The 27,602-nt window shown below is 36.7% G+C and overlaps 1 protein-coding gene across 10 annotated transcripts in view; it reads right to left on the bottom strand.

Annotated features, from left to right (window-relative positions):
- The window catches only part of ERC2 (ELKS/RAB6-interacting/CAST family member 2), a 969,444-nt gene that overhangs the window by 632,232 nt on the left and 309,610 nt on the right, over nucleotides 1-27,602 (bottom strand). For all 10 annotated transcript variants that reach the window (XM_067043890.1, XM_067043893.1, XM_067043897.1 and 7 more), the window contains 2 exons: nucleotides 25,903-26,058; nucleotides 10,159-10,326 (listed from right to left, as the gene is read on the bottom strand). In XM_067043890.1, coding sequence (XP_066899991.1) covers nucleotides 10,159-10,326; nucleotides 25,903-26,058 — 324 coding nt within the window. The remainder of the gene's footprint in view (nucleotides 1-10,158; nucleotides 10,327-25,902; nucleotides 26,059-27,602) is intronic.

Raw genomic sequence — 27,602 nt, 5'->3', positions numbered from 1 at the left:
GTGCATTTCCCTTTTTCCTCAACTGCTCTCAGAAGAGCTGTCAAAGGTGGTCATCACTATGGAGAGAACCGACCCTCTGACAACCAGCTTTGCTGGCACTAGGCTAAGAAGTCACACTCAGTAAATGAGGAGCTGGATCTTCTTTTTTCCTTCACATTTGACCAGATCTTAAAGACAGAACTTACCATCTGTCCAGTTTCAAATTAACAACTGCCAAGTAGTATTTTAGAGGCCAGCATCATTCTGTTATAATAACAAGGGCTTAATAAATCACTCACATTGAAATTTTAAAGCTAAAGTAAAAAATAAATGCAAGAAAATAAATTTCACACACTTCAAGAAAGAAATGCTGGCCACAAAAACAAACTGCTAGGGTTAAAATGATCCTCATCATCACAACATATTACCTCAAGTTGTATTTTCTCTCTCTTTTTTTTTTAAAATAAAATAAGAAGGGGTAAGTGCATGTCTATGTGGAATAAATATCTGTATTTAATTTAAACAGAATAAAGTTCATATGAAAATGGGTAAAAGATTCTTGCAGAAGCCCTGCAATTTAACTTCACTCTTTACATTTTGGTTTGATATGTAAATATACACATAAAGAAACCCAACCACAGTAAATGTTAGACTTTTTCCAGAGGAATAGAAGCAAGTATTACAAATGTGGTCCAGTGTCAGGGAGAACATAATCACAGCGTACACTGGTTATTTCCAAATGGCGCTCCCCAAAAGGAAAAAAATGAATGGAAGTACTTAATAAATTCTGTTTTCCATAAAATTCATACAAAAAAAAAAAAGACAGACTGTGAGCTTGGAGGTCAGTGAGAGTTTTGTTGAATTTCCCTCCTCCTAAATTCTGTCATCTCCTTTTCTAAAGTGGTAAGCCAGCCTCCCACAGACATGACCGAAATATATTCTTTTTTTCCTGCAAACCATGGTAAGTAACACTTACCACTGACATGCACTCTCTCATAGATGACTAGCTAATTGGATGTTGTCACTTTCAGTTGCAGCTTAATATAGTATAGCCAATGTCTTTTGCAAACAGAAGTAAAACCAAACAAAAGCACTAATGATCTACTTTTCTTTCAAAGAATATGAAGGGCTCTGACTCCATATCTCTACACCCCAAAACAATGCAAACAGATTATGAAGGGATCTAATGTAGAAATTAAAATGAATCAGTTATCTTAATTACATGTTTAGCTAAACAGGTCAAATAATATCCCAACAAGCTCACAAAGAAGGGCCAAATTCTTTTGTTTCACTAGAAAAATAAGTTGCTGAAAATAAGTTGAGAATGGGCTATGGATTGGAAAGTTTTTGATTAAAAAGCGATTTCTGTTGGAACACTTATAATGAGATTTGAGCTGCAGTAACAATATAAAATTGAAAGCAGAATTACATATAAAATGAGTACTGTAAAATATCATTATTTTAGTACAATGGAAAATAAGGTGTTTGTGGTTTTACTCTATAAATTCTGTGTTGTCTGCTCATATGTATTCCTTCTTGGCTGTCCTCAGAATAGCCATTCTGATTTCCCAGTCCTTCTGCACCAGCATTCATTTGTGGTGGGGGGAACCCAGACAATCAACAACTCCTAGGCACCACTTTTTTCCTCCATTTTATTGGCTTTTCAGGACTAATTCCTGTCCATGCATCACACTGGTGTTCAGTTACACGGCAGACAATGAATTTTCCTAATCCATTTAGTGTGCTGACAGAGCCATGTTCACAATTTATAGAATTTCCTTTCAGACATCTACCTATTTCACACTTCATTAAGATTCAAACTGAACACCTGTGTTTATGATGTCAAAAGCAATTTTATACTAACAAGGTGTTAAATATGGCATTTTCTGAAAGCCTGAACAACAATAACAACAACAAAAGCACTAGACTCTGGCCCTATGGAATAAAATAATGTCTATAGCTACCTGTCCCATCCTTAATAGGTCAAAAAAAAATTGCATCCATTAGCTATAACATATTTTAATTCCTCTACCACATGTCTTTAATGTTTTACCTTAGGAAAGCAAGAGTATGAAGCTGCCTTGCAAAGTTCACCCGATTACCTAAAATCTGCAGAACAGCTAAAAATCTCAGGAAGTAAAGCCTGGCCCCTTTAAACAATGTCTTCACTACCTAGATACCAGGACATTTTCAGCATTCTGGGGCCCACAAAGCCTGACCCTGGCTCATTTTTATGTGACCCCAAAGTTTTCACATCATTAATAAAGAGAGAATCAAAACAAAGCCCACAGACATTAGGAGAGGGGAAAGTGTGTAGTCTGGCACTGCCATCGTACATACTCTCAAAATGAAAAGGGAAAAAAATAAAATGCATGTAGCAGAGGTGGTGACCCCTATAACAACTGCGTTTCCCAAGACTTTTTTTTCTACTGGTAATAAACTGTTTTGCAGACCTCCCAATTGTGGCCACCATGATAGTTACAGCTTTGCAGGTTTATGTCTTTTTCTTGCAGTTAAGAGTGTTATCAATAAAAATTTCCAATGATGCCTTTCCTGGTTAAATAAAAACATTTTAAAATGTGAAGCCAACAATGGGATTAGAATGGAAAAATACAAGTGACACCGGGATTTTGTTTTGTATATTTTTTCACCAACCCCCCTAATTTATTAATTTTAAAGACATTCCTTGCAAGTCTTAAAAGTGATACAATGCACCCTGATTTGGCACTGGGGTATTTTGACAGTCTTTAAAGTTGGTTTTGTCACATGCTACTAACTTTATGGAAAAAAAAAACAAAAACAAAAAACCTCACTTTTAAATGCTGTGATTATGAAGAGCGTAAAACAAAAGTCTATCTCAAAAAGGACATTTCATGGGCTTCCCTGGTGGCGCAGTGGTTGAGAATCCATCTGCCAATGCAGGGGACACGGGTTCAAGCCCTGGTCCAGGAGGATCCCACGTGTCACAGAGCAACTAAGCCCGTGCGCTACAACTACCGAGCCTGTGCTCCAGAGCCTGCAAGTCACAACTACTGAGCCCATGTGCCAAAACTACTGAAGCCCGTGCACCTAGAGCCCATGTTTCACCACAAGAGAAGCCACCACAATGAGAAGCCCATGCACCATAATGAAGAGCAGCCCCTGCTCACCGCAACTAGAGAAAGCCCGTGCACAGCAATGAAAACCTAATGCAGCCAAAAATAATTTTTTTTAAAAAAAAGGACACTTTAAATATTATCCTTTGAAGGCTGGAATAAAGTGATTAAAAAGGACTTTACTGCTTGCCAGTCGACCGAGGCAAGAGGTAAAAAGGAAAACTGAAATTATTGTTTTAAAGTAAAGGAAAACTCCTTGTAAATCCCACCTTATGTATTGTGGCAAATATTATTTCCACTCATTTAAAAAACTCCTTTGTTCAACATGTGTGAGTTCAGAAGAAAGAGCAGCTCCTTAAGTATCTGAATAGTTTGCAAAGCCCTATGTGAATGCATCTAGTCCCACAGCCCCTGGAGGCCACAAAGCGTTCCTGACTCCTTGTCAGGGTGACTTTTTATATCCAAGAATCCCAGCCTCACCATGAAGTGGAGTAGAGAGCCCATCTCAATGAGAAACAAACCAAGAAACAAGGACTCATAAAACTTGTTCTTTTTCTCCATGTGACAACAACATTTTCATGTCAAAAGCTTGGTTTTATGATTCATCTTAAAAACTGACAGCCCAACTTTGCTTTCTAGTTGTGTTATCACACTGAATCATCCATGACTCAGAGGAACAAAACATGCTGCCACAGGCTCAGAAAACACCTCCTCCTCCACCAGTACCTTGCACAACCTCCCTGAAGAAGTGATCACCATCATTTCCGTTAAAAATGCATTTAATTTTTTCATTACAAATGTACAGCATGTGTATCATAGGCCATTTAAAGATCACTTGAGTCTAACACAAAAAGAAAACACAGTAAGATACTGCTGTCCATTCTTTTACTTTTTTTATGCAAAGGGTGCATGCATGTTTGAATATGTATATATATACATATCACAAACATCTTTAAAGAAATAAAAACTAAATATTATACAATAAATTCTTAATATACTAGAATTCTAGTCTTCATGAAAAATGGTACCATCCCTAAAGTTTAGGTGACATTCTTCATTACTATGGCCACAGTGCCATTGTTATAGCCACAATGTTACTGTAAGAATTTACATCTCAGAGTTATTCATTCTTATCCCTCTTCATCGCCAGTAGAGGGTTGTACCTAGTGAGCATTCTTGAATCCCTAGTGAACCTCCCTGTTAAGAAAGAACTATAAAACCTGCCATAACCTTTGCCATAAAGATGAAATGAGATAATGTATGTCAGCTTCTTGACAAAAAGAAAGCCCTCAGCCACTGGGACTCTTATGGAAAGTGCTAGATTTCTAGTTAAAAGTTTAGAACTTGAGAACTCAAGCCCTGTTACTCAGTGTTCTGTGACCTTGAGCAAGATACACATCCTCTCTGAACCTCTATTTCCTCGTCTTAAAAAAAAAAAAAAAAAACGGTCAACAATACCAAAATCACAAGTTGTAAGTCAAGTTCAAAATAATGTATTGCATCGAAAACACTTCGCCACAGTTCCTGGAAATCAATATAGCTGCCATGCCTTGTGCTCAGTAGACATTTGGGCAATAAAATTAAATTAGTAAGTCCAAGAACAACAGCTTCTGAGATTATGGGTCCCACCTTGTCCAGCACCTTGCACATCATAGATGCTCAATAAAATATTATCAAATGATACCTTGCTTGTTTAGACAAGTTGAGGGAAGGGTCTATCTAAAGTATAGCTGACTGAAGCATTTCTAACTAGATGCACTAACTCCTGAAATAATCTGTAAGCCTATAAATACCATTCTCTTTCTCAAGGAGAGCCAGGTTGCTTGAATGTAGGCTCAAAAGAGGATCAGTTTTAATCAAAAAATAAAATCTTAACATTATCAGAGTAATCACCTTAGCAATATTAGCCTTAAATTATAAGAGGTATAAATAGACCTTTTTTAAAAAATTAATTTATTTTTGGCTGTGTTGGGTCTTCGCTGCTGTGCGCAGGCTTTCTCTAGTTGTGGCGAGCGGGGGCTACTCTTTGTTGTGGTGCACGGGCTTCTCGTTGTGACGGCTTCTCTTGTTGCAGAGCACGGGCTGTAGGCACATGGGCCTCAGTAGTTGTGGCACACAGGCTCAGTAGTTGTGGCTCACGGGCTCTAGAACACAGGCTCAGTAGTTGTGGCGCCTGGGCTTAGCTTCTCTGCAGCATGTGGGATCTTCCTGGACCAGTGCTCAAACCCGTGTCCCCTGCATTGGCAGGCAGATTCTTAACTATTGCACCACCAGGGAAGTCCCTAAATAGATGTTTCATACAGCTTGCATACTCTAGTCCTCAAAAGAGCTAAACATTTAGTTCTATCTTCTTTCTTTCCTTTACTTATCTGCCTTTAAACATCCACAGAAAGATGAAGTCCAAGTAAGACCTTGTGTGGAATTATTACTAACCAGTGATTATGAACTCACTGAGTGTTTATGGTACTGTGATCAGTTCTCTATCATATATCCACATACCCAATATAATGTTGACTGGATGAAGGCAGGAACCATATCTGGCACATAGTAGTCATTTAAAAAATATATGTTGAATGAAAAATGCATGAAATCTATAGGGCAAGGATCTTTAATGTGAAACTCTTGGAAATGCTTCAGGGTATCTGTAAACTACCTGAGAGTATATACGTTATTGTACATGAATATAAGTATGTATGTGCCGAGGTGAATTTTCTGGGAACTGAGCCAATAGATCACATGAGATTTTCTTATATTGATTACATTTAAAAAACAAAACCAAAAATGTTTTGGACCCTTACTATGCAGCTGCCACTAACCTAACCTGCATGTGTTGCCTCTCGCCTTCATGAACACAAAACCCCTACATTCTTTAATTAACATGTTGTCAAGTGTTTTTTCTTAGACAAGTAGAATGTTTCCCTAACCTATTTGGAACAGAAATGAGTATAAAAGCAGCATCATATACCACTGTCACATAACATATCTTCCAGAATACAAAAAAAATATGCAAAAGAGATGTCATGCCTGGCAGTTCAGAAATCATGCTGGGCTGGGGCAAAGTGTACTCGCAAGAAAACAGAAAGAAATCTTTTAATTTGGAGCTAGAACAAAATAGATGGCACTTTCATAGTATCTTCATTTCTCTGCATCATTCTAGGACATAAAAAAGTGACTCAGTTGAAATATAAAAGTCTGAGCTCAGTAAAAGCAGACACCAAAAATTCAAAGGAGACCCACAAAGGTAGACCCATAAGAAGAGAAGTGAGGTAGAGTATTCCCCAAACATCTTGATATACAATAGTAATAACAATCACAACAATGATAATAACCAACACAATTTACAGCTAAAACCCTTTAGTAGAATCAAAGCACTTTTCATATAGATGCATCAGGCTGCTACAATGACTGCTGTTTTACAGATCATGACATGGAGGTTCAAAAATGTAAGTCTTGTTCACATCATAGTGATTAAATGGGGAGGCTAAGGCATGTCCACACATCTCCCAGTACTAAATGCTGTGCTTTTCATATCACATTTTACTTCAGATGATAAAATAATAGCAAGGCCTTTCTTCTTTCTGATTTCTGGATATGTTGGTAATTATTCATTGAAATCCATAAAAGTCAAGGTGCTGAAGTCTATTTATTATTATCTCTACTCACATGAAATTAATGTGTTGGCGGATAAGGGTAAATTGGTACGTGGGAAACATCAAGGGAAGCAGCAAAATAAGATACTTGGCCTTATGGTCCTTTGAAGCTATTTTAAAAAGTAAAATATTATATTAAGAGCTATGTGGTGTGTGTGTGTGTGTGTGTGTGTGTGTGTGTGTAATTATTATTCCACTGATTTATTGCACACATGTCAAAGAGCATCTGGGCATCTGTACAAGTTAAAACAAACCTACTCAGGAGCCAAGCCACGTAGCCACAAACCCAGACAACTTGCCTCCCCCCTCATCCCAGCCTTCAACCTACTACCTCCCAAACGCAAATTGTGTGGTGGCAAAAGCCTTCCTTGCAGAGATTAACCGTTGAGTCAGTGACATCTGTCATTTTTACCATATTCTAAAAGAGTTGCCAAAGATAGTTGACGGTACACATTTTCCGGAAAAACCAGTAGGGCTCTTTCCATTCTAGAGAGAGTCCTCTTCTGTTTTAGCGAGAGAGTTCAGCAATGACTCAGGGATCTAACTGGAAGGAGCTATCACATGTAACCTCTTCTAAGGATGAAAACAGTATCTTTCACACGAACATAAATTCAGTTCTTTCATTGTAGGGCACAATGAAACATAACATATCTTACCTACTGAATACTCACCCACTAACCCACATTAGGTAGGGACACTCTTATTTCCCTGTTTTTCCAAGAAGCAGGAAAATCACTTCAATGTATTTTACCCTGCTGCCAAAAATCCCTTGCCTATGATCCAACAATTAGAGCTAATTTCAACCTAAATTGCTTCCTCTGTGAGATGGATATCATTAGATAACTCTCTTCACTTCCACTTACAAAGATTTTAAAAGAAGAAAAAAAGGCAAAAGAAAATTCCTTGGATATTTCCAGCTGAAAAAAATCATTAATCTCACAATCCCAACTTCAAAGCAGAAAAGCAGAGAATCATCTCACCTTCTCTGCACATGGAGAGTAATTTTTTCTACTTCAAAGTGCTGTCTCTTTATTGGGTCATTTTAATTATTGAACGTGAGATGGAAGCTATCCACATAACGTCACCTCTTTTTTCATGAAATATGTACAGGTCTAATTTGGACTACATTAATTCAAGAAAGTAAAAAACAGGGGAAAGAATAAGAAAAGGGAAAGAGACCACAGAATACAGCACTCATCAGTACAAGTGAGAGGTAGTAAGCTTTTCCAAGCTGACTTTTCTCATTCTTTCCTTCTGAAGAGAAACTATCAAGAAGCCTGACCACCTGTTTGGGCAATACCTCAGCAGACTGCCTTGCTTCTCAAATTCCCTTCCACCCAACACACAGCCACACAATCACAGTAACTTCATTAGTAATGCTGGTATTATTGCCAACTTAAGACAACTGTGAGTACAATCTGTTGCAGTGTGAATGACCACTTTGAAGAAAAACTTGTGCTCTAGAATGGAGGGCAGCAAATTTGGCCCTGTTCAGAGTAAGCCTGTTAGAGAAAGGACAAGCCAGGCATTCCGATTCCCACTCAAGCCTCTTCCCAGGAAATCAAAATGCCATGGGTGGCAAACTTTTTCTGTAAGGGGCCAGAAAGTAAATAGTTTCAGTTTTTCAGACTTACAGTCTCTGATGCTACTAAATCCTGCTTTGGTAGCACAAAAGCAGCCAAAGACAACACATAGATGAAAGGGTATAACCATAAAGTTAAATAAGTTTAACTTTAAAGTTAACTTGTTTAACGTTAAATACGTTTAAAGTTAAACTCATTTAAAGTTAAATAAGTTTAAATATTAAAAAGTTTAATAAAACTTTATTTACAAAAGCAGGCAGAGGGCGGGATTTGTCCCAACAAGCCATAGCTTTCCACCCGTATTCTAGACAAGTCCTACATGGTAGAAATGGTCTATAGTTGTGCAGTCCAATACACTAGTCTCTAGCCACATGTGACTATTAAATACATGAAATGTGGCTAGCGTGACTAAGAAGCTCTATTTTAAATTTAACTGAATTTTAATTAATCTAAATTTGAATAGCCACATGTGCCTAGTGGCGACAGTATTAGCACAGTTCTAGATACTATTCACTGCTACCTCCTCAAAGGAAATACAAGCCAACCTCCAATTTATGGCATAGTTTTCATTTATGCCTTAAAAAACAAAATATCCATGCTTCTACATTCACAAAGGAACTATACACAACTGAAAATATTTCTTATATGTAAAATATCTACATCACTGAAGCCAAAATGACAGTTTTGATTCGACGCAATCAATTAACTGCCTATTGGCCAATCAAGTGCATAGACCTATCAGGTCCATGCCAAGACCTATCCAACCTGAAACTTGTTTCCTTTCTCCTCTGGACATTGTCCTGCACCTTGACTGAGGGCACAGACCTACTAACTGGCATGGCCCCATTAACTCCAATAGAAAATCCAAACCTACCCACAGACCCAAAAATGTATACATGCAAAGACATGGCTCCAAGAACACAAGAGAAAACATGCAACTCAATTAGACTGCCTTCTCCTAAAGTAATCCACATAACACACTGCCTAAACACAAAAATCAGGGAGATTCACTGCATTCTTTGCTATTGGCCCCATTTAATAATTTATTTTCTGGCAACTGTTTCATTTACATAATAACTAGCTTGTGTTTTGCATTTCTTAGCAATGAGATATAATCCAATGAGAAGAAGCAAGAAAATAGGATAGCAACATGTATTGGGGTTTTTTTCTTAGTATGAATAAGAAATAACAAACCACATTTCATTTAAGAAACTAGCACAATATCAACTTTCTTCAATGGGTAAAAGAATCTTGAAAACTGAGGATACTGCTTAGGATGTAAGAAACCCAAGGGTGTTTCTTGGGATACACACTTTACTGTATATCTGTGTAGGCCCGCCTCCTAACCCAAGGGTAGGAGGCGGGCCTACACAGATACACAGTAAAGTAAGGTAGATGACATCCTGACACTTTTATGATTTTTGATAAAATGAAACCGTTTCAGATCCAATCATTTATTTATGGTTCCCAACTGCGAAAAAACTCTGAAAAATGAAAAAAAAAAATCCAAGTGTGAAGCAAACTCCTTTGGTGGCACAACCCAAGACAAACCAACAGAGGGCTGCTTATATAGTCTTTATTTACTCTACTTTAGCATAAGAAAATTTTTTTCTGCAGAAATATCCGTATGTTTGCTTATGCGATGTTGCTACAACCCCAATGGGAGTGTTATACAATCTATGATACATGCAATGGATCTGACCTTTTCCAAATCTTCAAGATATCTGATATCCAAGATGTATCTGGCCCCAAGGATTTGGAAAAGGGATCTTGAAAAAAAAAAGCTGTTCAGATAGTATATTTTCTATCAACTCAATGTCTGCTGCCCGGAGTCCTGAAACAGTGCCTTACCTCGGTCTGAAGGATGGCAGCCCTCTGTTCTTTGGCAGTAAGTGACTCTTTAAGCACTTCAATGTGTTGCTTGCAATCTGAATTCTGATTGCTAAGAGTTTCAAGCTTTGTTTGTAAGGCAAGAAGTTCTGACTCCTTCTTTGAAAGCTCCTGCTTCAGCTGATCAATCTGTGAAAAATGAAATTACAAAAAATAAGAGCCACAGCTCCTACTCTTTACATTTGAGAACTACTGAATTCTCTTAATTTTCAAGAACCAGTGATCATTCATCCAAAAGGCAGACCATGAGTTTGCTTGAAAATATGGCCTTGAGAGTCACTCATTCTTAGGGGTCTGGGAAGGCTCTTTAAAGGTGATTCACAGTAGAAAATAGGAAAGGTAAGGTCAGCAGCCTGCTTTCTACCTTCCACACCACTGAGAACCAAGGTTTACAGTGGAATGAAGGCTTCCTGGCCAAACCTACAACTCATCCAAGAAACCACAAAGTCTACTGACTATGGTCCTCAGAAGTGTCAACAGGGAGCTGACAAAGGTAATTACCCAAGACAGAACCTGGACCTTCTCTGCTACTCCACTATGGAAATGATCATTCAAAGGCATCATTTGACAGAAGAGAATCCTCACCCCCAAAAAAGTAAGTCATTGAGGGATTTTTTTTTCTTACATTAAACACTAAAAAGACACGAACATAAAATACATATAACATAGAAAAATAATACAAGAAACATCCATCATTCAATTCACCAAAAGGATCATTAGAATTACCCATATCCCAACCCATTTCTATCTCCTCTCCCACTTTGGAAATAGCTACCACACTAAATTTTGTGTTTGTCCTTTTCTTGCTTGTCTTTTAGGCTCACCATATACTTAATACATCTATAAATAATACACTATCTAGTTTTACATCATTTTTAACTTTATTTGCACTGTGTATTTTTTTAGCACTTTGCTTTTTTCTACTCAATCTTACGTCCTGGAGATTATATCAAGTTATTGCATGTGCAATTTGTTCATTTTCAATGAAGTACAGTATTCCATTGTAAGACTTCATTAAAATTTGTCTATTCTGCTGTTGATATACATTTAGGTTTGCTTCCAAGGCTTTCTGCTATTACAAAAAGTGCTATTCTGAACATTCTTATACATATCATCTGTACACATATCATCTGGTACACATAGTAAAAATAACACATATAGTTATACATAGTATAACTATGTGGTACACATAGTAAAAATAACCTAGGAGTTAAAATGCTGGACCACATAGTATGCACATCTTTAACTTCACCAGATAACACCAAAGTGTTTTCTAAAGCAGTTATATTAATTTTCATGGTCACAAGCAGCGTGTAAATGTATTAATCACTCCATGTCTTTGACAATACCATATGTCACTGGCCTTTCACATTTTTGCCAGTCTCGTAGGAGTTGTGGTCAATGATCTCCAAAAATGACTGCCACTGACCTCCTCCTACTTGTACACATATGCCACTCCTCACAACTAGAGGAGGAGTCTATTCACCATCCTCTTGAACCTGGGCTGGACTGTGACTTGCTTCAACCAGCTAAATGCAGCATGTGTCATATGCCTGTTCTAGCCCTAGCCTGTAGGAGGACTGGCAGCTTCAGCGTCCTCCCACTGGAAGCCAACCACCAAGACAGAAGTCCAGCCACCCTGTGACCACCAGGCTGTGAGGAAGGCCATACCAGCCCATGGTCAAGCCATTCAGAAAGACAAAGAGGCCTGGTGGAAGTTGTGGCTCCTCTGTCTTGTTCTTGGTCTTAAAGGGAAGAATTTCAGTGTTTCATCATTAAGTTCGATGTTTGCTTTAGGTTTTGTTTGTTTGTTTGTTTGTTTTGCGGTACATGGGCCTCTCACCGTTGTGGGTCCTCCTGTTGCGGAACACAGGCTCTGGACACGCAGGCTCAGCGGCCATGGCTCACAGGCCCAGCCACTCCATGGCATGTGGGATCTTCCCAGACCAGGACACGAACCCGCGTCCCCTGCATCGGCAGGCGGACTCTCAACCACTGCGCCACCAAGGAAGCCCTGCTTTAGCTTTTTATAGGTACTCTTAAGTTTTAGAAAGTTCCCTTTTATTACAGCTTTGCCAAGAGTTGTTTTTTTAGATCATTAAGGAATGTTTAATATTATCAAACATTTTTCTGCATCTCATGATTTATCACATTTTTCACCTTTAATATGTTATAATAAATTATATTAATGGATTTAAAAAATATTACTCTCCCTTTGCATTACTATGAACAATTTCACTTCATCATGATGTAGTATATTTTTTATATGTTACTGGATTCACCTTGCTAATATTTTATCAGAATCTTTTCTATGTTTACGGGTAAGATTGATTTGTAATTTTCCTATCTTGTAGCTTTCCTTGTCAGGTTTTAGTATCAATTTAGCCTTCCAAATGAAGTAAGGAGTGTTCCTTCTTTTAATGTGTTCTGAAATGGTTTATGTAAAATTGCAAATTTTTTCCTATTAATGTTCACTAGAAATCACCAGAAAAACTAGCCAGAGCTGGTATTTTCTTTCTCCAAAGATCATTACTTACTTCATCCATCTTTAATGATTATAGGAATATTCATATTTCTAATTATGAGAATCAATTTTGAGAAGTTGTTTTTCATTTAAAATTTTTTCATTTCATCTAAATGTTCACCTTTATTGGCAGGAAGTTTTCATAAAACCCATTTATCTTTTGATATCTATGGCATCTATGATTATCTCTTTTTCATTCCTAAGTCTTCATTTTTACTCTCTTTTTCTTGATGAATCTCACCAGAAGCATGTCCATTTAAATAATCTCTTCAAAGAGCCAATTTTGGTTCTGTTGATCATCCAACATTTTTATTTTCTATTTCATTAATTTTTGCTCTCCTTTTAAAATTATTTTCTTCTTATTACTTTCCTTGGATTTGTTCTATTTTCTCTTCCTGAGTTGGAATCTAATCTCACTAATTTTCATACTTTTTTCTTTCCATGTATAAGTCTTCAGACCATAAATTTTCCTGTCAGTATCATTTTAGCTCACTCTCCCTAGTTTGATATGTAGTATTGACATTATTGTTCAGTCTTAGATATTTTCCAATCTCCATTATGATTTATTTCTTGACCCATGAATAACTTAGAAGTATGTTTCTTAATCTCCAAATATATAGATGTTTCCTAGTCATCTCTGTGGTTTTTCTTTCTTGCTTTGTGAACAGAGAACATGGCCTGTTCTATACTAATCTTTTGAAATTTGGTGTATCTTGCTTAATGCACAGTATGTGGTCAGCTATCATAAATGTACTCTGTTTACTACGTGCTTGAAAAGAATATGGATCCAACAATTGTTGGGTGCAATATTCTGTATTATGTGCATGACATTTGATAACACTTTTAATTGGGTAGTTTAAGTCTTCTGTATTTTGATCTTCTAATGTGATTCATCTGTTGATTACTTGAGAGTGGGTTAAAACCATACACTATAATAGTGAAATAATCAATTCCTCCTTGTAGCTGTGCAAATTTTTCAGCTCTCAAATGGTTTCTTTGCCTCAAAGTCTACAATAGCTTTCTTATGATTGGTATTTGGTTAGTGTGGTTTTTTTCATTTTCAGTGTATCTTTAACCTTATATTGGAGAAGTTTCTTGTAAATAGCATATACCCAGATTCTTTTATCCTATCTTATAAAATTAGTGGAGCACTCATTATCATTGTGGATACATGTGAATTTATTTCAACCATCTGTGCGCTTTCTATATATGCTACCATTTCTATTCTCTTTTCTTTCTTGCCTTGTTTTGAATGACATTTTTCTCATCCTACTTTTTTGTCTCTACTCTTTTAAAAGTTATACCTTTAAACTTATTTAATGTGTTTGTTTTATTTATTTCTAACTGTTAGGGTATTACCCTAGAAATCACAGCAGGCTTACATTTATCTAAGTCTAAAGTCAATCTATGCTTATCGTCTTTCTGAATAATATAAGGATCTTGAGACACTTTAAGTCCAGTCACCATTGTCTTGACATTCACATTATTATCATCATATATTTTAGCTCTTTCCTGTTTTGTTTTTCACTTTTTTTTTTTTTTACAGTCCATGTTTCTTTAGATTTACCCCCACATTTGTCACTATCTTTGTTCATTACTCATTCTTTCATCTCAGATATTCCTTTAGGAATCTCCTTGTGCCTGAAATGCATCATTTAACATTTCCTTTGGTGGCAAACTCAAGTTTGGTCTGAAAATATCTCAACTTTACTCTTTCTTTATGAATATTGTTCCTGACTATTAAAAGTAATTTTCTAGGTTAAGAGATATGTTCTCTCAGCACATTAGCATATTATTCCACCTTCTGCCTAACAGAAGCTATTAAGAAGGGCCGCCAGCCGCGGCGGGTCCTCAAAGTGCAGCAACGATCGATGAGAGGGGGTAGGGAACTGAACGCACCAAGGTATGGGATCAGAAGGGCACAAGCAACTGATGGTTGCAAGGCAAGTTTAATAACAAAGCATAGCCATATATATACACCCCTAAAGCAGGGAATTTGCTTCGTCACGCCTTATCAGCATCAGCTGGTTGATTGGCTTCTCGGCTTCTCCCTCAAAGGCACCAATTTCCCCTCCAGGGTTGCTTCTCCTAGCTTTAGAGAACAACCAGGGACTCCCAGTAACTGAGCAGGTCCCTGGAGCGATTTGGCCAAAGGCCATCTCCTTTTTTAGTCCATACCATAAAGTCCAGGATGCATACCAAGGAGAGTACAATCGGGCCCTGAGGCTTATGAGGGTCTTAATGGCGCCTTCCTCAGAGGGCAATGCTCGCCACATTTCCCCCTCTTTTATTTTTTAAAGCTTGATAATGGAATTTCAACCCATACACCTCCCGACTAAGAGCAGCGAGAAGGCCAACAATAAAGCGTAATAAACAAGGTAATGCAATTAACATCGTCAATACACATGACCCCACGGTCATCAATCCTGTGAGTCCATTTTGAAACCAATGCATTGGGTTTAACCATTGAAGCTGATCCAAGAGTCCTTGAATTAATTGTTGGGGCCCGTCTTCTTGTAGATGAGCTTCTTGAATTGCTTGTATTTCCGCATTAAGTTTTTGTATGTCCAAACTTATGTGTCCATCAGTCCATACATTTAAAATGTGCATTTTTACTTTGTTCCAATCCCAGTCAGTTTCATTATAAGCGTGTTGAGTCACACAAATCCAAGTATATTTAGCATGGCAAATCAAACGCATTTTCAATTTTAAAGCCATAATTTGGTCTCCTAAACCTATGAGAGCATTTTTTAACTCATCAACCTCAGTTTTAGTTGAGTATCAATATGACTTTGTAATGCTAATGCAATACTGGTATTTTTAGACAATTGATTAACATAATGTGCTTGTTGTACAGTTTTACTTAATTGCTAAACCGGCGGTAGCGGCTGTGGCTGTTAAAGTGGCTAAGGCTAATATGCTACATATTAATATTCCAATGAATCGTTTAGGTCTTTTTAAAGCTTCAGATAATTCTAGCCAAGCTTGCATGCTAGTACTATGATACCATGGTTCAGAAATATTTACAGGCAGCATTACCTGGGAAGGTTGTTTTAACATCATAACAGAAAAAGTTCCTTTCATAGGCAGAATGCAAGTACTAAAAATACAATTCTGACAAGTTATATTATATCCTAAGGAACCAGAAGTAAACTCAATCTGTAAATCTCCTATTAGCAAGGCATATGAGGGTGTAACACAACTAATAACCGGTTGATATGAATAAGACAAGGCAAACTTCCCAAAATCCCAATGCTTATAAAAAAAACAAACTATTATTAGTAACAGAAACTGAAGAAATTAAAATGGTACCATTATTATAATTTAAGGTGCAAAATCAGATTGGGGAAATCAGAAGGAAAAAAGGAGGGAAACTTCAAACTTGTAACAGCTTTAACTACCTTTAAACTATGGCCGGCCAGTAAAGTCCCTTGTCCTCCTACATATACTTCAACACAAAAATAGTATCTTTGACTTTGCAGCTTCTATTAGAGCTCCACTTTCAGCTTTATGATTAGACCCATCTTTGTTGCTGTAATTACCAGTCTCATTCTTTCCATTTTTGTTATTGTTGCCCTGTGAAATCATTTTTTCTAGAACAGCAAGAAGATGTAAAGCTTTCTCAGCTTGGTAGGTTAATATATACAGGTCTACGAGCAAAAAACACACTGCTTGGGCAAATTTTTCTTCAAAAGGTTCTATGAACTGATAAAGTTTTTCACCAATGTATATGGCTTCTGTATACTGTCGGACATGATACAGGACGACTGCTTGATTGTAATACAACATACTGTTTTCAACATCATCTGATCCATCCATTTCTTCAACAGCCGAGTGCACCTGATTCTTCAACTGGTTAAGTGTCTGTCTTAAACTACCTGTTGTTGTCTGGTTACTTTTGAAAAACTCAGCTACTGCCGTATTCAAAATTATTTTATAATCGTCTTTGTTTATATCTTGTAAGCAGGCAAGATGTTGCAGACAGACATCATAATTTCCATCTGTGAAAGCCTGGAAAGCACTGGTGGACAACTCCTTCTCTTGATCAGTGATTTCAGGTCGCTTCTTGGATACTTTTTGTCCCATATTTTTTTTACTTCTGACTATTGCCCCCAAGTTACTATCAACTTTACTATGTGGCCACACTTTCACTCTTCACTCCGGGGATTCACCTACCAAGATTCAGATGTCCCTCTTGGCAAGTCCCTGCTCGGGCGCCACTTGCCGCCAGCCGTGGCGGGTCCTCAAAGTGCAGCAACGATCGACGAGAGGGGGTAGGGAACTGAGCGCACCAAGGCATGGGATCAGAAGGGCACAAGCAACTGATGGTTGCAAGGCAAGTTTAATAACAAAGCATAGCCATATATATACCCCTAAAGCAGGGAATTTGCTTAGTCACGCCTTATCGGCATCAGCTGGTTGATTGGCTTCTCGGCTTAGTCACGCCTCATGGGCATCAGCTGGTTGATTGGCTTCTCGGCTTCTCCCTCAAAGGCACCAATTTCCCCTCCAGGGTTGCTTCTCCTAGCTTTAGAGAACAACCAGGGACTCCCAGTAACTGAGCAGGTCCCTGGAGCGATTTGGCCAAAGGCCATCTCCTTTTTTACGTTCATACCATAAAGTCCAGGATGCATACCAAGGAGAGTACAATCGGGCCCTGAGGCTTATGAGGGTCTTAATGGCGCCTTCCTCAGAGGGCAATGCTCGCCACAAAGAAGTCAAGCTCTCACTCCAAATTCATTCCTTTAAAGGTAATGGGGCTTTTTGCCACTAGTTGCCTTTTTTTTTTTAACAGCTTTATTGAAATATAACTTATATATCATACAATTCACCTGCTTAAAGCATACAGGTGATTGTTTTTAGTATATTTACAAAATTGTGCAGCCATCATCTTAAGCAAATTTTAGAACCTTTTCATCATCTCAATATGAAACTTTGTAACTATTAGAAGTCCTCTCCTTTCCTCACCCTCTAGGCCCAAGTCCTAGGCAACCAATAATCTACTTTGTCTCTATGGATTGGCCCTTTCTGGGAATTTCATATAAATGGACTCTCACAATATATGTACTTTGTGACTGGCTTTTCTCACATAGCATGTTTCAAGGTTCATCCATGTTGTACCAAGTATCAGTACTTCATTGTTTCTTATGGCTGAATATATTTCACTGTATGAAGATGCCATATTGTTTCTATCCATTCATCTCATGGTGGACACTTAGGTTGTTTCCATGTTTTGGCTATTATGAATAATGCTGGTAAGAACATTCATGTGCAAGTCTATGGAGACATATGTTTTTATTTCTGTTGGGTATAAACATAGGTGTGGAATTGTTAGGCCACATGGTAACTATATGTTTAGCTTTTTGAAGAATTTCTAAACTGATTTCCAAAGTGACTATACCATTTTGTATCCCCACTAGCAACCCAAGGATTCTAATTTCTCCATACTCTCACCAACGCTTGTTATTATGTCTTTTTACTTATCACCATTGCAGTGAGTATGAAGTGGTATCTCGTTACGGTTTTGATTTCTCTAATGATTAAGATGCTATCAAACATCTTTTCATACACTTATTAGCCATTCATATACCTCCTTTGGACAAACGTTCTGCTTTTTAAGACTTTTTCTTTGCCTCTAAGATTTTATGGCTTTATTTTTATGCAAATAGATTTCATTTTATTTATATCCTATTTGGAGTATTTTGAGATTCCTGAATTTGTGGACTGATACCTGTCATCAGTTTTGGAAAATTCTCAGCTTTCATCTTTTCAACTATAGCTTCTGAATAGTGACTGTCCCTACACGCCATCTCTCTTTCTCTGGAGAATTCAGATTAGATTTGCGCTACAGTTTCTTATTCTATCTTCTATGTATCTTATCTTTCATGTACTCCATCTTTTTATCTTTTATTTAATTTCTTCTGCCATGTTTTCTAGTTTATTAAATTTCTCTTCTGCTATGACCACTCTGCAGTTAAACCTATTTATCAAACTTTTAAATTTCCATTTTTATATTTTCCCATTTCTAGACATTTTATTTGGTTCCTTTTAAATTTGCTTGGTCTTGCCCTTATTCATATTTTCAACTCCTTTTATATTTTAAACATATTAAACATATTTATTTCATAGTGTTTGCCTTAAAATTTCAATTTCTGAAGTCCTTGCTTTCTGGTTCTGCTGCTTATTCTTTCTACTGGCTTTCGCTTATGGTGGCTTGCTTTCTTGCAGGTTTTGTAATTTTTTTGAATTTTTTACTCATATGTTTTGGAACTTTATCTGGAGAAAACCACTGAGGTGTAAGGTGAACATGTGGTCCTTGAGAGCATTTGTCTCTGCCAATACCTGGAGCACAACCAAGCAAAGGCCCCTTTAAACTAAATTCAATACTTAAAGTTTCTGGATCACCTCACACTGCACATCTGCATAAGAGCCAGCTGTGGTTATGGATTCTCAAAGCTACTTTTTTCACCTTTCTCTTGGCTCAAAGTTTTAAAATAGATAAATAAATAATTTTCCCTGGAACCCCTTAGTCTAGGGGGGAGGAGAATTGAGTGGGGAGTTTATTTTTACTTTATCCCTGCACTAAGAGTGTAGCTGTCTGGAATCCCAGCTTTATGTGGTAGTGGGATTCCTATTTGACTCCTCATCTTGAGCAGACTCAGGCTTCTGCCACTTTCCTTTAGTGTCCCTGTGACTGTGAAAACTAAAGTTCAAGTTCACCTGTCTAGCAAATGCCAACAAGAAAATAGAATCAGTGCTCTACTTATCACCCCAGCCTCCTGCCTTGGCTTAATTTTGGCCCTTCAGATTCTTTCTAACTTGAAAGTTCATAAGTACATTTTAAATTGTATGTTTTTAAACTCTATTTGATCCAGCATTTCTGTTTTTAACAACTAAAACTATCTAAATAAGAAGCAAGCTACTGACAATAACTACTGAGCATGAACAGAGCGGCATGCTTAAAAAGAACTGAGACCTCCCATCTTCAGAAATTTTCAGGGTGCAGCATTTACTAGAAAGGTTGATATGTAATACCATTTGCAGGGAGACATCAGACTAGATTGGGGGACAAATAGGTCTCATCTTGCTTGCCAAATCTAAAGGTTTGGTAGTGGCTGGCCAGAAGTCAATCTTGAGAAGGATTCTGAGTATGCTAAAAGGTTCACTGAAAAAGAATTGCGATAGATTATCAACATGCTTTGGGTATGTGTAACCAGGTGGTGGCACTGCTCAGGTCTGTGCAATCCATGAAATACATTATTTCTTTATAATTTAACAAATCACGAATCTATGATTTTTAGCTAGAACAAAATAAGTCCTCTCCCCATCACTCCCTTTATTTCTCTCACACAAGAACAGAATACAAATAAAATGAGGGAAAATCAGGATTAGGATTACAGAAAATTATAAAATAAATTAAATCTGTTGTGATCAGCATCAGCACTCGTCTCAGGGGGTATAGCCCCAGATCATATGCAGTTGTAGTTGACAGCACAGTATATAGTTGATTCCACATATGAAACTGATTTATCTGAAAATAAAGCTAAAAAAACTTTCAACTCTACATGCCTTAACAAAGATGATGTTTATAGTAAAAAAACAACAAACACACAAACCTGTTTTGTGCTAACTTCTAAAAATTATCAGAGTAGAAACTTCATGTGGGAGTAGGGTACTGAGAGAGGAATTTGAATGAAATTAACATCAATGGAATGGTATTTAATAGGAAGGAAGACATGGCAGGGTCTATATACACCTACTTTATTCAATAAAAATAGATTGATAATGATAAAATTATCTCAGTCTATAAATATTGAATAGGCCGTTGCTTTAAATAGCTTTCAGACTATCACTGCCATGAGGTAAATTTTAAATAAATATTTTATGCAGACAATAATAGAAAAAGGCTTTTCTAAGGGGAACATAGTTACAGGGTAAAAAATCATATTCTTCCATAAAAATATGCCTTTGGCTTCTTTTATAACCATAACTCAATAAAAATGGAAAGTGACGCAATCTAACACACACGAGAACTGAGGCTGGGGAAGGTCTGTCTCCGTGATGGCAAGAAGAAAAGCCTATCGGAATTACATCACATGGTTTATATGAAGTCCATGTGGACATCAGGCACACTTCATCTCGTCTGAAAATTCCTCCGCCACTTATGCCTGTGACACAACTAACACCCTGAAAAAACTACTTTGCCAAAGAAAACAGCTTCTTTTTCACTGCAGATATGGTCCTCATGTCTAGAAAGTGATATGCTTATTATCATGCAGTTTGGGTTGTGAGGTTTGTAATCCATCAGAGGTTAATAAGAAAATGTGTTACAAATTCAGAATAAAGGGGGAGATCTAAGACAGCAGAGTGGCATCTTTGGCAAACTCTGAAAACAGAGGGAGTGGCTAATGTAGAAGTACTGGGATCAGTAGATGAAAAATGTGTGAAACTAGGAACAAAGCCTTGTATAGAACAGGGGATGCCATCACTCTTTCCCTACTGGAAAAACAATTATTTATATGGTACATTCCATTCTTAAACTCTTAACAGTGCTCCTGAAGGTAACTCATGCTTTCCACTACCTCTTAGATTTTGCCCTCACAGTCTGCTTCCTCTATGCCTTGGGAGTAGGGGGTAGAAATTGGAGTTTCGAACAGGGGAGAGTTGCACAGCTAGGAAGGTCTCCCAGAGTCTCACTTCTCAGGGACAACGTGCATGTGCCAAAGGGCTTGCAAGATGCATGGATTTCAATCCTGGCTGACTATGTCTGGTATCCCTGCCTTTGCACAAGCTGAGATTCCAAACTCTGCTTTTACATTTTTTGCAATTCACCTTCCACTATTCCAAAAATGTTATGTCATGTTTATTCTATGATGTCATATTTATAAAAGCAATTTAGGTCTTCACTGCTACTTAATTTAATCACAAAGCTTTCAAGAGGACCTACCAGTCCCAGCCATCTGCTCAACATCAAACTGGAGGCGCATGCCATTTCACATGGCTACTTAAAATACTTTCTTTCCCTCCAGCTACATTCTTTATTCATTTTAATAATTAATGCAAGCAGCACTCCCTTTTCATACCACAACATTGTTTCCATGTCAAATTTTCATTGAAACATTTAAAATTATCTATTTCAACTTATTTCTATTTCTAAAAATGAATCTGTACCTAAGAATTATTATTAGCTGCCTTTATTATCTATTTGGAGCAAATAGTTGCATATTGAGATTGAGACTGATTGAGATCATGCCCTGCTAATGAAGAGGAATCAAATGCTGAGTCAATTTTATCACCAATGGGTCATAAAAATAATTTTCAGCTAACACTTCAAAAACATAAGCAAATAAGAACATAGATATTATAGGGGCTATTTTTTATGATTAGGTTGAATTTTTAAATTTTTTCAATTAAAAAAAATAATAAGCTTCCAAGTAATCATGATAGAAAACATTTAGACCTCTATTAAAGAAATGCTCAGATTAAAGAGCACCTCCAACACTGGCACCTTTATAAACAGTGATCAGCCTGAAGGTGCCTCTCCAAAGGACCTGGTGAAAGAAAAGTTCTCTGGGGCACTCAAAAGCTTTCTACGTATTCACTGCAAGCAGCAAGAAGAAGTAACAATATTTAGCTGCAAATTCAGGTTTGGTTTCCAAAGAGTTCCACTGCCCTTCTTGTGCAGCATTTCATAAGAATTTCTGAAATGTTCCTCTACCATGACCGCTCGAGTCTTTATGAACTATTAAAACAACAGTTTCTAAAGTCAACTGTCCCTGCCTCAAACCTAGCATTTTCTGCCAGACAGGATCCAAAGTCACCTTATGATTTCCATTTCTATCGCTGCTTCAGTAAACCCAATGAGTTTAACAACTACATTTCCATTACCCGTGTATGTTTTAGAGACTAAATTTTTGCAATTTAAATCTAGTATTTATTTTCTCTTTTGGAAAAGCCTATCATTTCATATAGACTTGAGTTCTTCCTACTTCCTTATCTGTGTGGGGTTGGGGGTGGGATGGTATTTTCACTTATCCTTCTAGGTTTGCTCAGACTTTGATTTGAGTTTGCATTCTTCACCAGACCTGTCAATGCAGTCTTACCAATCTGATTATTTAGACAAAAAAACCCGCTGACACTAAACTTACACAACTTGCATTACTCCAGCCAGAAATGGACTCTCCTCCCATCAAATCTTCAGGGTAGTATTTTGAGTACATTTCTTACCTTCCCAACTAAGTGGTCAGTATTGGGAAATGGAAAATACTTTAAACGTGCACCACTTTTAGTGCCCCCTGGGGACCACAGAGCTCAAAATCCAATATTGAAAGCTTTATCCATGTAACTCTGAACAAACAAAAGAACTCAAGAGACTCCAATGGTGACACTAAACAGTTTTCTTGTCAATGTGTGTAACCAACTATTGCAAAAATTAACTCTTCAGATATGTGTGATGATGTTGACAAGCAACATACTCATATAAGCTTTGTAGAAAAGTTATCCAAATAGGCTAAAATGGACCATGAACTATGAGAGCAATCCAATTTTAGAGGATATCAGTCTATGCCTCTAAAATTTAACAAGTTCCATGATAAATTATTCACCCAACTAGAATCAGTTCACACAGCCTAAGGGATCTCACAAAGCACAAAACACAAGCACTCAGGACTAAATGCTTAGCAATAACTATGTCTTAATAGACTTGCTCAACCATACCCAGGCTTAAATAAGGAATCACACTACCCTCTCAAAAGTACGAAAGAAAAAAAAGCAAATGAAGTAATGATACGAGGTATAAGCAATAAATGTTACAGTTCAATCCAATAAAAACATTCTTTCAATGGAGAAAATACTAAAAACTAACTCTTACTGGTACTTTTTAGGTAATGTTCTTATAAGTCTATAAGGGATATCTGCATGATATTATAAGAAATCATTTTTACTTATATTTCTTAGAAATCCATTTTTTCCCTGTTAGTCAAGTTAAATAACACTTATATTACTATTATTATTATAATTATTATTATATTTGGTTATATGTCTTCAATAATAATGGATATTGTTATTAGCTACTTTTTTGAGCCAGGTGCTTTAACTACATTATTTCATTTAACACTTTGAGTCACCCTCTAAAATTTACAATGTTGCCCCCACTTTACAGAAGAGGAAAATGTAGCTGAGTGACTTAAGTCACTCCTTGAGGCCATGGAGCTAAAGGGCAGGCTAGAGATTTGCCAGAGTCTGCTTTAGTCTTCAGCCTGCACTCTTTTCACCTAACTCCATTTCTCTCCTCAAACATCCTTCTGACCTAACCACTTTGGGAACCCTTGAAAGTAACTAACCAGTAAATGTTAAAACTAGCTCAAGGATTGATGGTGTCTCAGAAGACTATGGGTTAATAAAATAAAGGTCATGACTTGCTTGCTGAAGACCATATACATGTTTTATTCACCTGGACACAATCTATGGTGAGGGGCAGAGTTAACAAATTTCATTGCCTTTTCAGTTGTAGCTTGTGGCTTGAACTATCTCCCACTGCTGAATGACAGGACAGGGTGGGGAGGAAAAGTTTCAGCCAAAACAATAATTTCCCCCAAACTTCATGCGTTTACTCATATCTGTGCGTCTGGTCTTCATTCCTAGAGTGATCTGATCATTGTCTGCAGGCCACCCTACTACTGTGCTTGCTGCACATCAGCTCAACTCTCTATGATAGAAGGACTGCAATAAAGAAACCAGAAGGGAGGACTGAGCAGGGAAACCCATTCTGCATTTTGTGGCCATCCCTGAAAGGAAGGGGTTATATTCAAATACACTGGACATTCTTCTTATCTCTGCTCCTTGATATAAATTTTTAGTCACAATCTCAACTTCAACTTACAGATGGAAGCTGGCAGAAGTAAGCATAGTTTTTGTTTTTGTTTTTTTCCTAGAGAAACACACACACACATGTACAAACACACACAGTGAAGCAGATGCTAGATATTATTTTCTCTCTATAATTTTGAAGATTCTCTGCAATGACTATGCATGTATTTCACAACTGATAAAAATCGTAACCATCATTTAAGCATTTTTCCTCTCAACTCCCACTGCTTTCTCACAGAAGTCTGCATCACTCTTAACTCTGTAGTATTTTATAAAGCAACAAAAAGTAGTAAAACCTAGAACAAGAACAGGGGTATTTAAGAGCAAGTGGTAGAAAAAAAAAGAAAAAAAAAATTTTAACTGCTGTGATTACTGTCTTCAGAAAGAAAATAGCTTAAACAGAGGAATAGATAAAAACATCTCAAAGTCTCAAAAGGCTTATTAGGCTGTTCATAAATTAATAATTATGCATATATAAAAATAATACATTTTTAGATGATTGGTCCATTTGCAACCCAAGGTTTCATTTTGAAAAATACAAGCCAAATTCTTTAAAACTGGCAATACTGATACAAAATAATGGAACAGATTACTCCAACAATATTTCATAAATATTCCACACCAACAGATAACAGTAATAATAACACTCTCAACAACAATGCCTGACATTTACTGAATGCGTTTTAGAGATCACTCAAGGGACTAAGTGCTTTAAATGCATAATCTCCTGGAATTGTCAAAGCAACCCAATGATGAAGGTATTTTCTTTTTCTTATCCATATTTCATGGATGAAGAAACTGAGGATTACAGAGATTGAATAATTTCAGCATTGGGACTCAAAATCAGTTCTGTCTTAAATACTACATTAAAACCAAAATGTCTTCATACCATTGATATCAGTGAAATTGGCTTCCAAGATCAACACCTTTTAAGACAATCACCTTCCAGGGATGGGCCAAAAGTTGGGCAATGATTGAAATTTTTAAAAATAGCAAACTTACGAAAACTCAAAAAATTTGGAAGAGACAGGACAATTAAAAATAAATGTTAATTTCCATGAGAGAGGGACACCAAAGAACTCATTAGGAAATCCTGAACACCTCAGCAAGTAGAAATTCTACCAAAAGGTTTCCCTGGTTTCTTTCTGGAATCCATGCATCTGAACTAAAAATCTTTTTCATTCTTCTTTATTGTCCATATATTTCACATATCACATAAAGCAGATTATGCGGGCATTTGGGGAAAGCATGTATTTAAACCATGACTTTCCAGTCACACTAAGAATATAAAAGTTTATAATTGTGGACCATACCTTGGTTTTCATGAACTTGGAGTGACTTTTGTAAATCTCTATTTGTTTTATCTCTTCTTCGCGGTCCTCGGTGTTCAGCACACCATTGGCTTTTAACATCTGGATCTCATCCTCAAGATCCCTTATGTTTCGCTCCAATGAAGCGATTTTTGTGTCCTGTTGGTAAAAAAGAAGACAAGAAAGAGAAAGAAAACTGTTTTTATAATATTATCAAAACAGAATTTCAGAAAGCAGTTTCAGTAGTAATACATTAATCATGGTGTAGACATAGCCCTGAATTCAGAACAATTTATTTTTTTCACCTCTGAAGATCACGTGAGATTTTTTAAGCTCCCAATAAACAGCATATGTCAATACAATACAGAGAGTTACCTAGGTATGTTTGTCTCATATCTGGGAATCAAATTACCAAAGCAATAGTGATAAAAGTGATCTAAAGTATTAGAAAACAAAAACGTCATTTAAATAAACGAATTTGTAATTTCAGATATAGTTTACCAGTGTATATGTTTGAGTCTACTTGCAAATACAAAAACGGTTTGTTCATGTGTGTATTCTGTGGCTGGTTTTATAAGGCATGCTTGGAATTCGACTGTGAAAGAGAAGGAAATTAAAATCTACTAATGGGGAAAAGGATTCTCATCTAAAATACAGACATAAGTGAAATTAAATAACTGAATCACGACTTAGTATGACTGTTACACTAAATACTGAAAATTTATAGCAACTGGAAATAATATATCACATCATGATTTATTTGGCAAGCAGTCAGCTGACTGCGTGACAAAAAGCATTACTACCTTGAAGGGCATTTCTAACCCATTGATTTACAGAGTTAAAAAACTAGAAATATTACACTGAAATGTGGGATTAATTGTGGAAAAACCATAGAGAATTTTTTTAAAAAAGGAAATAACAGACTCCACCCACAAGATAGAGCATAATAAGAAATGATGCATTAGAAAGTAGAGAAGAGAGAACTCTTATAGAGGAAAAAAACATTTCCTCAAACCTCAGGTATTAGACTCAAATCATTCCTTGGAATGAAACACACTGAAAGTTTGACTTCAAGTTTTCTGACTGTCACAATCTACCTGATATTTTATTGTGCAGATTCAAGGAGCTTATATTACATGTTATTGAAATTTAATAAAAAATGAGCCACCAACACATTTTCTTTTTTTTACCATATTTTAGAATCTAAAAGACTAAAGAGTTCCAGAAGTAAAGACAATGAATGGGGCATTCTATTTATAACAACTCACAGAAAAAACTTTTCAACAAATATGTCTGTCCTGATTTTGTGGCTATTTTCCATTTTATTTTCCTATATTATATGCCCAATGGCATGTTTCCTGTGGCAATGTGATAATCCTTTTATTATCATCATTGACATTGCCATCACTGTTAAAAGAGAAAAAAGGAGGTACAGCAACAGCTGCTTATTGAGCTCCACTGTGCCTGTATCTGGGTGCTCTAAGTGTTGAAGACACTTTTATTAATTCTCAGGAAAACCCCCAAGAAGATGAAAGAAAACAATTCTGAAATTTGCAAGACTGTTATGGAACATTACATTCTGTAGTATTTCATTTGACTTTAAAAATAATATTTATTGTATTTTTTTCAGTTATAAAAGTATAATAATATACTTTAAATTCACAGTAAATGGAGAAAATCCCCTCTATTTCTACCATCCAGTG

This window comes from Kogia breviceps, chromosome 10 (genome assembly GCF_026419965.1).
Source record: "Kogia breviceps isolate mKogBre1 chromosome 10, mKogBre1 haplotype 1, whole genome shotgun sequence".
Lineage (NCBI taxonomy): Eukaryota > Metazoa > Chordata > Mammalia > Artiodactyla > Physeteridae > Kogia > Kogia breviceps.
This window is presented reverse-complemented; position numbering and strand designations above follow the sequence as displayed.